Here is a 14,254-nt window from a genome sequence, read left to right as displayed (position 1 = left end):
GGTCAGTGTGGAATGAGGAAATAAAGCTTTTTAAAAAATGGTTCAGCTTGGCCTTTCCATAAATTTAGAATCATGGCACCATGCTGAAGAGATGTGTCAATAAACATTTCACTGCATTCTTTCATCAGCTTTAACTTCATATAAAAATACCACATACCACATACTTTATTTAGGGATTTAATTTATATACCACAAATACTGCTTTTTAATATAAGTACAATATAATACAGTTGTAATTATGTAACTGCTGGTGTTCATGAACTGAATGGCATGCTGTGCTGTCAAAACTTTTACTAAAATGGCCTCTAGTTAAACTTCTCCAAAGTATAAAATCATGCAAAATCTACATCCTATATGATACAACCAGTACAATAATTGAAGCCAATATCCTACAAACAGCCTGGGCTATCTTCTGAATTTCTTCTTGCAGTGTCCATGAGTCAGCCATCATTTTCTTGAAGCAGAAGTAGTGATTCCTGTTTCGTCAGTGGCATCCCACCACGACTATCGAAACCAGTGACAGTGCGCACAGTTATTGGCCAAAATGTCTTCATTACCTGATGCAGTTCAGACTGCAAACTTATTAAGTCCACTGAGAAGAGTCTATGGTTAGGAAGCTTTACGTTTTCCTCCTGTGACTACTGGTCGTGCGTATTCCACAAAATCGTCTATTAGAACTGGCCATGCTCCTAAAAATAAAAAAAAAAGTTAAACAGCTTTGAGTCAAAACCTCTGAATGTTTAAAAAGCGATGCATTTATCTTTGCACACATGTTCACAACTCAGATTTTATTCATACGAAATCTTCCAGAGGGAAGCCAAGTTGCATAGCCAAGTGCAAATTACAAAATGCTTCAACTACATTTTAGGGTCAACATTATTTTGCAGCACACACACACACACACTTCGCCTAGTGGTCACACAAGGCGAATGTTTATGGACAGTATTACTTCAGCACCACACCATTTAATTCTGAATATCTACATCAGTTACCTTCTTCGTCGTAGTTTGACATATCATCTGCAATCATATTTCCAAAGTCTAAAAGAAGATTCCAAGTATCTTTGGGGATTGATCTTTTATGATGCTCCTACACAAGAAAAATAAGCTGGTATAAACTATTTTTAGATTTGGTCACAAGTTTTGTAAAATCTCAGCTGGGCCCAACATCTGAGTAAAAAGTCATAAGGTCAGCAGATCAATCCCAAACCTGGCTTGGGAGCAGCAGATCCACTGCTGCACCCCAAAGCCCTGCTGCTTAGGCCAGAGATGGTGGAAGGGAGGGCATGTTTATCTTCTTCTTTTTTTTTTGCTTTGCCAGATATGATGTGCCCAAGGACCAGGCCCCTTAGGGGATCCATGGGGCTTTGGATCAAGCGCATCCAAAGCTACTAAGGCCTCTCTCACACTTATCAGGGTTTTCTGCTGCCAACCTCCAGAAGGAGCTTATCACCTCCTTGAAGAAAGCTGACATATTCACTGTGACAGAACCCCCGCCAGCAGCATTCTTTTCTGCCAGGACACTAACACACCATCCTGAACCCCCTTCCCCATCGGGGAGAGTAGGACCGAGCTCTGAGTTTGTTGCGCTGTAAATGCTTAATATGCAAAGGTAAAGACTTCAGATGCCTCTATGGACTTCCGATATTGTACTTACCAATAAAAATTTATTCCAAAGATCTAGAAATTTAAATCTCCCTGATAAAACTAAATTCCAATATGCGATTGCCATTTCTAGATCTGAAATACATAAGCATAACATACAATATATAATCATATGAAAGATGTTGCGCTCTAAGCCAATATAGAATGAGTAATTTTTAAACCAAGATAAAAAAAAAACTACCAATATAGGTTTAGAGAGATCCTTTGGTGATTCTACAGTAAAGCCTTGGTGTTTGTATGTGTGTGGTACTAGTCCTAAACATGGAAGACTTGCTTTTAAAAACACTTTTTTTTGTATTCATTGTTTACCACTTTAAGTTTTGAAAGAAGAAAATACCTCTGGCATAAGAACAAGGCAATACAACTCATTGAGGAGAAAAAGGTTGAAAGATTTCAAGTTATTAACTTTTAGCAAAACACAGAATTATCCAGTACTAATTTCCAAATGTGATTTAACCTGTGACTCCGAGTGATTATACCAAAATAACGTGCGTGGCCAGGAGAATAACCTTGTTTGAACATCAATGATGTTTCAGTTTATGTAAGATGCAAAGGCAACAATTCTTCATTTATAATTCTTATAAACCAATCTTATGTATGTTTACTCAGAAAAATTTCCCATTGAACTAAGAAACAGAAACAGGATTGTAGCTTTATCTTGGGCTTTGTTACAACTAGGTTTATCAGAGGTCAATGACATTTTGATGCAAATGATCAGTGTGGTCATAGATAGCCAGGAGTTTGGCTGCTTCCAAACCTCATTTATGGAGTAAGTTAGGCTCCCTCCATTTAAACCTGTTTTCCCCTCCGTACCAGCACCCACTAAGACAACATGAGAACCGAATTTAATTCTGTACTATATTTGCTTCTAATATTGCTTCTTCTGAGGTTTATCTTACTAATTCTAGCTTTGACCATTTCCAGTTTTGGTTACAAGAAATGCTGGATTAGCAACAACAAAATTACAGTTTTGGTTCCCAGAGCATGAACACAAATATTTCCTTCTCAAGATAGTACACATTATCGTGTTTGCCCTCCAGTATACGATCTTCACAGCTACTGTGTCTGAGCCGCAAAGATAAAACTAGCATTCCTTTGGTGCGGTAGATAAATTTAAAGACACATTAAAACAAAACTTAGAACCAGACTATCTTCATTCATGTGTACTCATGATAATGGTGAAATACAGAAAAGTAAAGTATATGTCATAGTAAAGCATATAAGTCATATTTAGAAAAGACTATTGCAACCCACATTTAACTTCTTATTCAAATGTGCTACACTATTGTTCTGACAACATTAAACATAAAATAGTTGTTGAAGATTCTGCATTCCCCTGTAGACCTGCAGGTATAGGGAGATATATAAATTTAATTAAATTAATTAATTAATAATAGTATAATCCACATCCAGGAGCACACCTAGTAAATAAATTTGCTCACACCAATGTGTGTTCTCCCTCCCAAAACAATTTGCATATGGAAACACACACCTAGCAAAATTTGAAAAAAGGTTGCCAACGTTGGCAAGTCTAGCCTCCTAAGTGTAGATGAGGTACAGTCATAGCTCATGTTACGTTTTTTCAGGTTGCTCTCGTGGCGACCCGGAAGTACCAGAAAGGGTTACTTTCAGGTTTCACCACTCGAGCATTTGCAGTAGTGCTAAATCGTGCTTCGCACATGCGCACAAGTGCCAAATCATACTGCGCACCTCCGGAAGAGATCCCATTAGCAACCAGAGGTACCACTGTATCTGTATTAGCAATAACAACAGAATAACACTTTCTGGAGATTGTGCAATAGCTACAATCAATTTGGGGTATGATTGTGTACGAACGTCCTTTAAAACATTCCTGTATCTCTGAAAAATTACCCTCATATGCTACTCTAATGGAGCATATGAACAACTGCAGTTCTAAGATGATTCTTGGCATATAATGTCATTTTTCAATAAACTAATGTGGTCATGAACACATTAGTCTTATTGTTCAAAAGTGTCTTAATGTACACATCTCCCATTTGTGTTAATTAGAACAAAAAAATTTTTTCAGGCTTACTTCCTTACTTAAAGGTTTCTTAGCTAGCAGTTTACTACTACTACTATTGCTGGCAGTGACCATTTTAGGTGTGTCTGATATGTGCGTGACAGCACAGATGTGCATTGCACCGAACCTGGAAGTGTCCCCAAAAGATTCTCAGGCAACCTTTCCCTGAAATTGTTTGCAGAGAGTAGTTGCAATGAAACTGTACAGTGGTACCTCGGGTTACATACGCTTCAAGTTACAGACTCTGCTAAGCCAGAAATAATACCTCGGGTTAAGAACTTTGCTTCAGGATGAGAACAGAAATCATGCTCCGACAGTGTGGCAGCAGCGGGAGGCCCCATTAGCTAAAGTGGTGCTTCAGGTTAAGAACGGACCTCTGGAACGAATTAAGTACGTAACCAGAGGTACCACTGTAATCTAAAGATAATGCTACTTAAATTGAAGCCACAACTGTACATCTGAACTTTCCAGCTGAAGATCAAAACTTGGGGAAGGGAACTGATTACAGAAAGAACATTGATTTTTATCTTCAACTTAAAAAAACTGTACAACATAACTCACCTAAACCTTTTTGTCCAGGGTTCTTAGCAAAGTTAAAGGTAAACTGATAAAAATCTTTAAACTTCATTGGATCCTTTAATTCTTGTTCCAGCCTTGGCAAAAGAGTTTTTAGCTTGTCTGTAGTATCACACCTGGTGAAAATATTACATTCTTTTTATAACAAAAAACCCTACAGTTTAAATACACCAACAAAAACATGACAAATATGCTGCCACTGTTCAAGATAAAATACATTCTTTATTAAAAGAGTGTAATCATCTTTATTAAAAAGTTTTTATATACAAGGCAAGGATCAGCATAAGACTAACTGGCATGAGAATTTAAGATTTTAATAGAACTAGTGACTATGAATTATTCCACAATTCTTCATTAAAGTGCTGTGGCTGGGATGCAAAAAAAACCCTGCACAACTGCTTTATTTATTTTCATTTTCACCCTGCCTCTAGGCCACAAAATACGCATTTAAAACAGCTAAAAATCAATAAAATGTTATTAAAACCATTTAAAAGGAGGACAGAACTACATGAACACCAATCAGCATTTACCATGGTAACATGAATATTGGATTGAAACATTTGTACAGGAAAAAAATGGCAGACAGAGGAATGTTTGAATATTCTCTTGAGCCTGCTAGTTGTCTCCAAGTCCACATTAGCATTCTGAGACAAATACTTGGTTAACTTTATATATTATTTTTACCACACATTTCATCATCACCTTGTATGCTACTTTTGAACAAAATTGTGCCCTGAGTAGTCTCCGATGTATCAAATGAGTGATAAGAAAAACAATTTTTAAAAAAATCCTATCAGGTAGAATCATAATGTTTATAAATACATACCAAAATATCCATTCAACAATATATAAAAATATAAATAAAATAAGCTGACTGCTTAAAAACACAAACAGGAGGAATAATACCCAACATAGAAATAAAACAGTAGTACTTTACTACTATGGGACGCAGGTGGCGCTGTGGGTAAAAGCCTCAGCGCCTAGGGCTTGCCGATCGAAAGGTCGGCGGTTCGAATCCCTGCGGCGGGGTGCGCTCCTGTTGCTCAGTCCCAGCGCCTGCCAACCTAGCAGTTCGAAAGCACCCCAGGGTGCAAGTAGATAAATAGGGACCGCTTACTAGCGGGAAGGTAAACAGCGTTTCCGTGTGCGGCTCTGGCTCGCCAGAGCAGCGATGTCACGCTCGCCACGTGACCCGGAAGTGTCTCCGGACAGCGCTGGCCCCCGGCCTCTTGAGTGAGCTGGGCGCACAACCCCAGAGTCTGTCAAGACTGGCCCGTACGGGCAGGGGTACCTTTACCTTTACCTTTACTTTACTACTATTTTCAGCACAGGAAGACTCAAAGTAGCATATGAGATTAAAAATAAAACACAAAAACAACCCAGCAATTTAATACAGCAGCAGATAAAAAGCAACCAGCTATTCTCCACCTAAGCTATTTTTGGTGATGGTTAAGCTCAGCCTTCCTTGGCAAAGTCCAAGCAAAGGTTTGCTACAGCACTGATAAAAACTGATGTCAAATTGGCAACCCTCCTCCAGCAGGCTACTTGACTTAAGCCAGAATTTTTAGGTCCAATAGGACTAACTTAGCAGCATGAATGTCTAGTTGAAACAGCTCTACTAGGAACAATCAGCAATATACAAGTCTGGGGAAAGGCTACACCCAGAGCCTTCGCCCCTTTGTTATCAGGCACTACAGACTCACTAGCTGTCCATGTGCGGAGATACTGTCTTTCAGCACCTCTAAAAGGTAAAAGGTAAAGGACCCCTGACAGTTAAGTCCAGTCGCAGACAACTCTGGGGTTGCGGCGCTCATATTGCTTTATAGGCCAAGGGAGCAGGCGTTTGTCTGCAGACAGTTTTTTCTGGGTCGCGTGGTCAGCATGACTAAGCCGCTTCTGGTGCAATGGAACACCGAAACCAAAGCAGCACACAGAAACGCCGTTTACCTTCCCGCTGGAGCGGTACTTGCACTTTTTTGGCGTGCTTTCGAACTGCTAGGTTGGCTACTTCCTCCTAATTCTTTCATTCATTTCTGCTTCATTCTTGCACCATGATCTACTTCATGCATTATGATCCTGTATTTATTTTAGCTCCTGTCTTAAATGCTAAATTCTACATCTGTGGGGAAGTGTGAGAGCTCAAAAACCATTCAAGGTCTCACTGCCCCAGGGCAACAGAGGAAAATAAATTCAAGCAGGCCTTATGAAGAAAATATAAAATCTAATTACTGTACTGAACAAAACAAAAACATCAAATTTTGTCCATCTTGTGATAAACTAATTGCATGGGTAAGAATGGGAGAATTTTTGACTTTTTTGTCAACAAAGCAAAATATATGTTTAGTGACTTCAAATGACATTAAAAAAAAAACATTTGGTCACGTTTGAAAGCGGCAAGAGGACATTAGAATCATTGTAAGAAGATGAGGAGGATGAAAGCACATGCTAGTAAGCAAGTACTGAGAGAAGCATGTGCTACTGAGAAAGATGAAACTGAGAATAGTCATCTTAGACATTATGTGTTACATAACAGAAAAAAATGAACTGTTTTGCTCTGGTTCTGTGGAGGAGGCAGTGGAGCAAGGCAGTTGTCACAGCACCATGGAGAGCTCCTAGTGAGCAATGTATTTCAAAAGGGGTTGAAAGTGAACTGGGACATTTGGGGCTTCTGTTTCCAGTCCACCTCTCCTAGGCTCCACCCTATTTTGGAAAACCATACAGAATCACAGAATTGTAAAGTTGGAAGGGACTCTGAAGAACATCTAGTCCAACTCCTTGCAATGCAAGATTCACAACACAAGGTTCCTTCATCCAAACTGAAACCATACAGGACCCTGCTTAGCTTTGCAAATGTGCTAGTATTTTTATTGCTGCACCACTAAAGAACAAACTCTTAAATGGGTCAAACCTCTAGCTGGAGGTCTTCTGTGTTCCACGACACTTCAACTGAATCCAAAAGAGCCATAAATATGGTCTTAACTGAAGGGAACAGACCAGAAGGACTGGGGAACGAAATTGTCCCTACTAGGAAAAGCTCCAACTCTAAAAATTCACATCCATCTAATGAAACCATGTGCATAGCTAAGAGCATCTTTGGGTAGTTTTTACTAGGACAGTTCCCATAGTGAACTAGGAAAGCCAATGTTCGATTTTAAAAGTGTCTACAGTTAGCTATAGGAGATTGAGCGGCAAATGAATGCTACGCAGAAAGCTCTGAATACATGCACAGTTTGTTTGATAACAAATCGCTTCTTTGGACCACAACTCAGGTTATATGTGTATAAATAAGACATGTGTGATTAAATAATACAATTGTCCTTTATGCACATCTTCGAAATATTTCAGAAAGTTACTTTTAGTCTACTAAGAACATTTTGAAGTCCTATTAAAGAAAGGCATACTCACCCCAGTTCTGTCATGCCATCTACAAATTCTTTTTTGCTGAATTCACACTGCGTGGCTGCCCTAAATTTCCATGCTATGACCAAAACACTGATACTAGCAGGGTCCAAGCTTAAATCGTCACAAAACTGTTGAATCCCATCAATGCCAATTTTATTCTCATCTTGCGGATCTGTATATAGGGGAGGAAAGAATGTTATATTTTTTCATGAAGAATCACAGTTCAAAGAATTGCAGCTCTTTAACCATCAGAAAACATCCTGCTATTCCATTTTTCACAAAACCGAGGGGGCCGGGGCTCATGCACACCATGGGGCGTGGTGACGCTGCACAGCCACGACCCCCTCAGTCATGAGGGCAGAGCAGAGCACCTGCCTTGAACTGCAATCCACAAAGTTTTTAAGTTAAAGCACTTGAAGCCAAGTGGTCAAAAACCTTAAATCCAAGTACTCTAGCTTAACCCACCTACAGATGCGGCTGTAAACACACAGCTTTAATCCAATAAACTTCCAGACATACTTCTGTTTTCTGTGTCTGATATGAAAGCAATTTCAAACTTTAAAGAAGCTCACTCCAGTTGTCTTCTTTACACTTAAATGTTTCATATGACAGAATGGAATTACATGAAGTTACAAAATTCAACTGGGTTGTGAATCTAAACCAGGTATCCTCCATCTGAACAACATGATGTCCTCCAGACATTGTTTTACTAGGACTCTCATAATCCCTGGCCTGTCTGGAACTGATAGGAGTTGTAATACAACAGCTAGAGGGCACTACATTTTTTCTATCCAATCTAAACTACACACCTTAATCTTACTAACCAACAAGACCATCCTCTCTGATTTTCTTTAAAATTGAGTTCCAAAATTTAAATAAATAGTATGTCAACATTTTATAGTACAGTATATGTTGAAATTTCAAAGAAAGACAGTCTTACTTTTAAAATTCCAACTGAAGAGTTGTAATGATATTTAAAATAGACCTTTGTATTGGATGTGTTTCACATCTCCATAAATCTCTTAAGGGCTTGAAAAACAGATGATTGCTGTAAGAGGTTATTAGACAATCATACACACAAGAACAGATTTTCTAACTTAAATTCTATGGATCACTCTAGTCTTTCATTCATCTCTCTGAGAGCCTGCTTTTGAAGCAGTTAACTACAGGTGCAAATGAAATGTCCTCTTCAAGTCTGCTTCTGTATAAAAGTCCCTATAATACTAATAAAGGACAATAAGCTACCTTGAGCTCTCCAATTTTCTGTATATGCTTAGTGGAAATGTAATCTACCACTCTGCCATTTGTGACATACAGTGGTGCCTCGCAAGACGAAAAGAATCCGTTTCGCGATTCTCTTCGTCTAGCGGTTTTTTCGTCTTGCGAAGCAAGCCCATTGATGGCTTAGCGGATTAGCGCTATTAGCGGCTTAGCGGCTTTTAGCGGCTTATCAGCTTAGCGGATCAGCTGATAAGCGGCTTAGCAGCTTAGAAAAAGGGGGGGAAGGGGGGGAAAGTCGGAAAAACTCGCAAGATATTTCGTCTTGCGAAGCAAGCCCATAGGGAAATTTGTTTTGCAAAGCGCCTCCAAAACGGAAAACCCTTTCGTCTAGCGGGTTTTCCGTCTTGCGAGGCATTCGTCTTGCGGGGCACCACTGTAGTGTGTTTTTTTTACAAGTAAAACTAATAACGTCTTTCAGACACTAACATATTATTATAACACATTTCATTGGAGCTATCAGCTGATTAAAGTATTTTGGTTTGTTAACAATCTGTCTTTTAACCAATTGCTTAAGTAAATTTGCATATTACCCAAACATCAGTACGTTCTGAGATAAAGTTTAGCAAATGATTGCTTACTGAAGACTGAGTAAGCTACCAAGCAATTTAGAAGAAAAGACCTTATTCAATCTCTTAGAATAGTACAATAGAAGTGTTAACACCAGACATTTAAATCCCAGAATCTTGGAAATTGTAGTTTGTTACAGGTGCTGAGAGTTGTTAGACCTCTATTCCCTTCTCAGAACTAAAATTCCCAGAGTTCCATGGGAAGAGGGATTGAGTGCTGTTCCTCTGCTAACAGGGAGGTTTAACAATCAGATTGCATCCATAGTACTGGGAGACACTATTAAACACAGTTAGTAGTGGTTGACAGGGCAGTGTGGGTGGGGCTGCAATGCACTCCCACTTTCCTAACTTGCTCTGCACCATGAGGGTTGGATTGACCCTGCAGCTGCACCCAAAACGTGATGATTATCTCACTACGTTACCCCTCCCACCCTTGGTAACCAGCAATGACCTGTGGCACTGGGAAGGCCAGAGAGCAACACAGCCCTACCCATATGACCCTGCTAGCTACAGCTATATATAGCACTTAATATACTGCTAGTACATCTCACACATACAAATTTAAGCAGCTAGATTGCTTTTCCTTAGCACGCATGCTGGATTTGCACTTATAGTGTTTTCAATTTTAAAATAGAATTATGTCATATTGAATGGCAAAGATAAAGCAGGGTGGAGAGCTTTATACTTGGAGGTTGTGATTATTACAGTAGTATATACAGAGATCATTAGAACAGAATTCTACATTCACATTTAGTTTACAGCCTGATTCTATGCATGTTTACCCAGAACCAAATGAACTGAATTCAATGGGTGTTGCTTCCAAGTAGATATGTTCAGGATTACAGATTCCCCAAACCCCAAAGATTTAGGCAAAAGCTGAAACCAAGTCCAAATGAAATAATGAAAAAATAAACCTTACCTTTGTACCTGTTATACAATTGTTCTAATTTCTTTCTGTCTATTGAAATTTTCATGGATTCTTTGTAGTACAAGTCTGGGTTCTGGAAGTAGTTGTCTGTTGCCACTTCTAGTTTCCACTCATTCTGCATTAAACAGTATATAGCAGTCCTTTCACCAGCCTGGGTAACGGCCATAAACTGGCGGACCTTGTCCTTCTGAGACGATTTAAGTTTATGCTTTGGGATGCAAAAGAAGCAGGAAAGCCAATGAAGCTAATCCAGTCGTTTGTTTCAGAATTCTACTATAACTGCCTATCTTTTAAAAGGGTTTACTTCTCTTGTTGGGTAACAAATTTCACTCCAGAATAACCCAAAGAAATCCTTGTTCTTCTGTAGTTAAAGACAGCACTCTCTTCTGAAAACTGAAATGACAGCATCTATATGTACATTTTTAACAAACAAACAAAATTCTGAGTGCAATTCATTTCAGTCTTAGCATTACAATTCTAGATACATCAGCTTTCCTCATTAGAATATCCAGTTTTATCTACACAGTAGCTATTCATTAAGGGCGCCAAATCTTTAGTCAAGTAACTTTTAAGTAGTGGTGTTATGATAAACCTAAGAACAAAACTGTGCCCTTATAAAGCATGAAACGACATGTAATTACACTACCATATATTCAAGGGTCTAAAAACACTGAAGATACAATCCTTTACACATTTACTTGGGAGTTAAGTTCCATTAAAATGAATGAGCTACTTGAAAGTAAACATGCATAGGATTGCACTTAGTTGCAATATCAGTGGAGATACATAATCATGATAAAAATCAGAAGCCGGCATTCTAAAAGTACTGTTTCAGGTTAGAAACCAAAATAAATAATAAATAAATGTGTCATCCAAAAACACAGTAACATGAAGTCACTTTAACAGTACATTCCTATTGCATTAATGTTTCATTTGCATTTCTTTACTGCCAGTACAGTGTTGAAATATCTCTCAGTAAGATGAACACAGTTGTGATATTTTGTGTCACCATTCACGATGGCATTTTCTTTATAAAATCCTCTTAGCATACGAAACTGCACGACCAAAACTACAGCAAGACTTCTCTCCTATTCTAAAGAAGCCCCATGTAAAAAAATGTTTGTGAAAGAGTCCTGAGAACCACCACATTGGAAAATAAATCCAAGTAAAACATAGCTCCTGTATCCTTACTTGCCAGCCAATTTCAAGATCCAGGAATTCAAGGTTTTATCATTGAAGTAAAGAGAGGCTTGCTTGTTTTGATTCATCATTCACTTTTGGGGATAATGTGAGAAGTTGAGCTTTCACAGGCAAGAATAATGAATAATAATAATAATAATAATAATAATAATAAAGCAAGCAAGCAGTTTATTAAACTTCCTGAATCAGGGTTTTTTTATTTTTTAAATACATTTATTCTGATTCTAATTTGAGATCTTCATTTAAACTCGGCTTTCTCTCCAAATAAACCACTCATTATCACACCTAGCAGGAGACGAATGAGGGGAAATTGAGCGATGCCAGATCCTAACAGAGTGTGTGTGGGAACGATTTGGTCTTAGGAGCGCAAAAGGAAGGAGGGAAGATGCACCTTAGCGGCTCACGGGCAACTCATTCACCTGCGGCTCCTTGCCCCCCGCGGGACAGCTCACCCCGGCCTATATCCCCCCTGTAAAAACTCCTCTCCCCAGAGCCGCTCACAGAACAGGTCGAGGAAGTGCGGGTGGGAAGAGAGGGAAGAAAGGCAAAGAGAGAAGTATAGCTTTGGGGGCCGGTCTGTAAGAAGCGGGACAAAATCGGTGTGTGTGTGTATAAGTGAGTGAGTGAGTGAGTGAGAGAGAGAGAGAGAGAGAGAGAGGTCGTCAGGCTGCAGCACCCTGCCAGCTTCTCCCCTGCCCAAAAAAGGGAAAGGTACGTGGTGGAGTTAGTGGTGGTGAGAGCCCGTCAGCCAGCCGTGGTGGCAGTAAGTCCTGTACTTGCGGTGCTTCTGCTATTAGCTTCGCCCTCAAGAATCCCATGACACGCACGCACGCACAAAAGAACAACCCTCCCCCTTCATTCACACGAGACGCACACCCGTGTGTGCGGGTTAGTGTTACAGGACCGCCTCGGGGCTTGGAGAGCTTCGGGGGGGGGGGAACCTTTCAATGACGGGGAAGGAGAGGAAGGCAGACAGGGTTAAGTCTCAAAAGAGCCTCTCCAAAAGAAAGCCGGCCGCCTCGTGACCTTCCTTGACTGAGGCGCCAGCAGACGGGAGAGACCTAAAGGGGAAAGCGAGCAAGGTCGCTCGCTGCGCTGCACTTTGCCCTCAGGCGGCAGCCCGGCGGGAGGAGCTTTTATTCCGCTGCTTCCTCCTTCAGCTCGCGGAAGCGGGAAGGGGGGGGGGGCTGTTATTAACAACCGGTGCAGCTTTTCTCTCTCCTCTCCCTCTCCCCTCACCTCCCCCCCCCCCCCGTGCGCAACCTACCATTTTATCAGCGGCGCTTTCAACCAACTTCACTATCCAGCGCCAGCGCTGCTGCTGCCGCCGCCGCCGCCGCTACGGCGTCCTCCTGCGCACGCGCGTACCGGGCCGCCTCCCCCCCTCCCGCTCCCTCACGACCCTCAACCGCCTGCCATCGCCTAGGATCTTCTTCGGAAACTCCCGCCCCCGAGTTGTGTTCTTTCCCGCGGTTCCAGTACTAAAAGGTGCGACGCTACCGCGCCTGTGAGGTAGCGCTGGAGGGAATCGTGCAAGGCCCGACAAGAGCGAGAAGGGGAAGGAGGAACTACGTTACCCATGGTGCACTCCGCTTCCAACCGGCTGCTGCCGTAGATGTGTAATAGTAGACTCATGCGAAGCGTCTCACTTCTGGGCTAACTTTTTGTTTGCTTGCTTCGAGCGTCATAAGGGAGACAAAAAGCTGGAGAAACTCGGGATTCCCTGTCCCCTGTAACTGGGCAACAGCAAGCCCTCTACAAAGGATTTATTTTCTTTTTAGCGCTGGTCTTGCCTTTTTTTTAAAGTTATTAACTATTTTAAAGTGGGCAATGCACTCGTATGCAGCTTGTTGAAGCACAAGACCTCTGCATGCAGTTCAGTGCTGGATTTGGGCTGAAAGGAGATCTAAGGTGGGGACTTTTTTTGTTTTGTTTTTTTGCCGTAACCTGGAAAGGTCCAGCCTCCTTTTTTAACTTGAAGAATTATACATGGGGATGCTGAGGTCAGTTTGCATTTACAGCCTCAAAAATATCCCTCGTACAAAAACACCATGTTGCAACAAGATAATCCCGCCCTCAGATCAGTTCAGCGCAGAACTGCATGTAGAAGCACAGATTTGAAGGAAGGATACGATGGCTGTTTTGGTACAGTCAATGCAATTCTAAGAATTCCCACCCACATTTCCCACACAAAATAAGAGCCGAGTCGAAAACAACATGCCCTTTGCTGTTACCTTCTGTTTCTGGCTAGGCATACTGCTGCTCAGGAGCAGCTATACCCAAATACTGCCTTTCCCCATTGTTTTTCTACCGACGCCTTCCCCTTCCGTCATATAGTGAAGCGGCAAAAAAGAGCGTCAAAGGAAACCAAGAAGTCCCACCCACTATTGTAGCTCTATAAATATCTTACCTCTATGGCCGATGCGAGCGTGGGAGGGGTGGAGTGGGAATTCTATACTTCCCACAATGCACCGCGACGGAGGCGGTTGCGATTACTGTACCCCTCTCTCTACTGTACATGTATATACTGTATAAGCAATCCCGTTCACTACATTTCCCACAGTCCACCAGGAGGACTACATTTCCCACAAGG

The 14,254-nt window shown here is 40.9% G+C and overlaps 1 protein-coding gene across 8 annotated transcripts; it reads right to left on the bottom strand.

Annotated features, from left to right (window-relative positions):
- Positions 1-164: 164 nt before the first annotated feature.
- Positions 165-14,217, bottom strand: DCUN1D2 (defective in cullin neddylation 1 domain containing 2). 8 transcript variants are annotated; one of them, XM_081858331.1, is made up of 7 exons: positions 14,072-14,217; positions 10,453-10,854; positions 7,690-7,858; positions 4,270-4,400; positions 1,657-1,739; positions 993-1,089; positions 165-689 (listed from the first exon to the last, which is right to left on the bottom strand). In XM_081858331.1, exons 2-7 carry the CDS (start codon positions 10,625-10,627, stop codon positions 610-612), a joined length of 735 nt encoding a protein of 244 aa, XP_081714457.1. In that variant the 5' UTR covers positions 10,628-10,854; positions 14,072-14,217; the 3' UTR covers positions 165-609. The 8 variants fall into 8 exon arrangements, with proteins under 8 accessions (XP_081714457.1, XP_081714458.1, XP_081714452.1 ...); XM_081858332.1 differs by having other exon boundaries at positions 10,453-10,669; positions 14,072-14,194; XM_081858326.1 differs by lacking the exon at positions 14,072-14,217 and adding an exon at positions 13,896-14,042 and having other exon boundaries at positions 10,453-10,669.
- Between the last annotated feature and the right edge of the window lie 37 nt (positions 14,218-14,254).

The sequence above is a fragment of the Podarcis erhardii genome, assembly GCF_964252035.2.
Source record: "Podarcis erhardii genome assembly, chromosome: 4".
In the NCBI taxonomy this organism is placed as follows: Eukaryota; Metazoa; Chordata; class Lepidosauria; order Squamata; family Lacertidae; genus Podarcis; species Podarcis erhardii.
The sequence above is the reverse complement of the archived record's forward strand: the minus strand, read 5'-3'. Positions and strand labels throughout refer to the sequence as shown.

Bases quoted from the DNA above. Each gene is read 5' to 3' on its own strand.
- DCUN1D2 (XM_081858326.1), bottom strand. From the start codon at position 13,916: ATGCCTAGCCAGAAACAGAAG. The intron at 1,740-4,269 runs GTGAGTTATGTT...TATGTATTTCAG, and splicing joins CCCTGGACAAAAAGGTTTAG to ATCTAGAAATGGCAATCGCA. The intron at 1,090-1,656 runs GTAAGTACAATA...TTTCTTGTGTAG, and splicing joins TTTGGAATAAATTTTTATTG to GAGCATCATAAAAGATCAAT.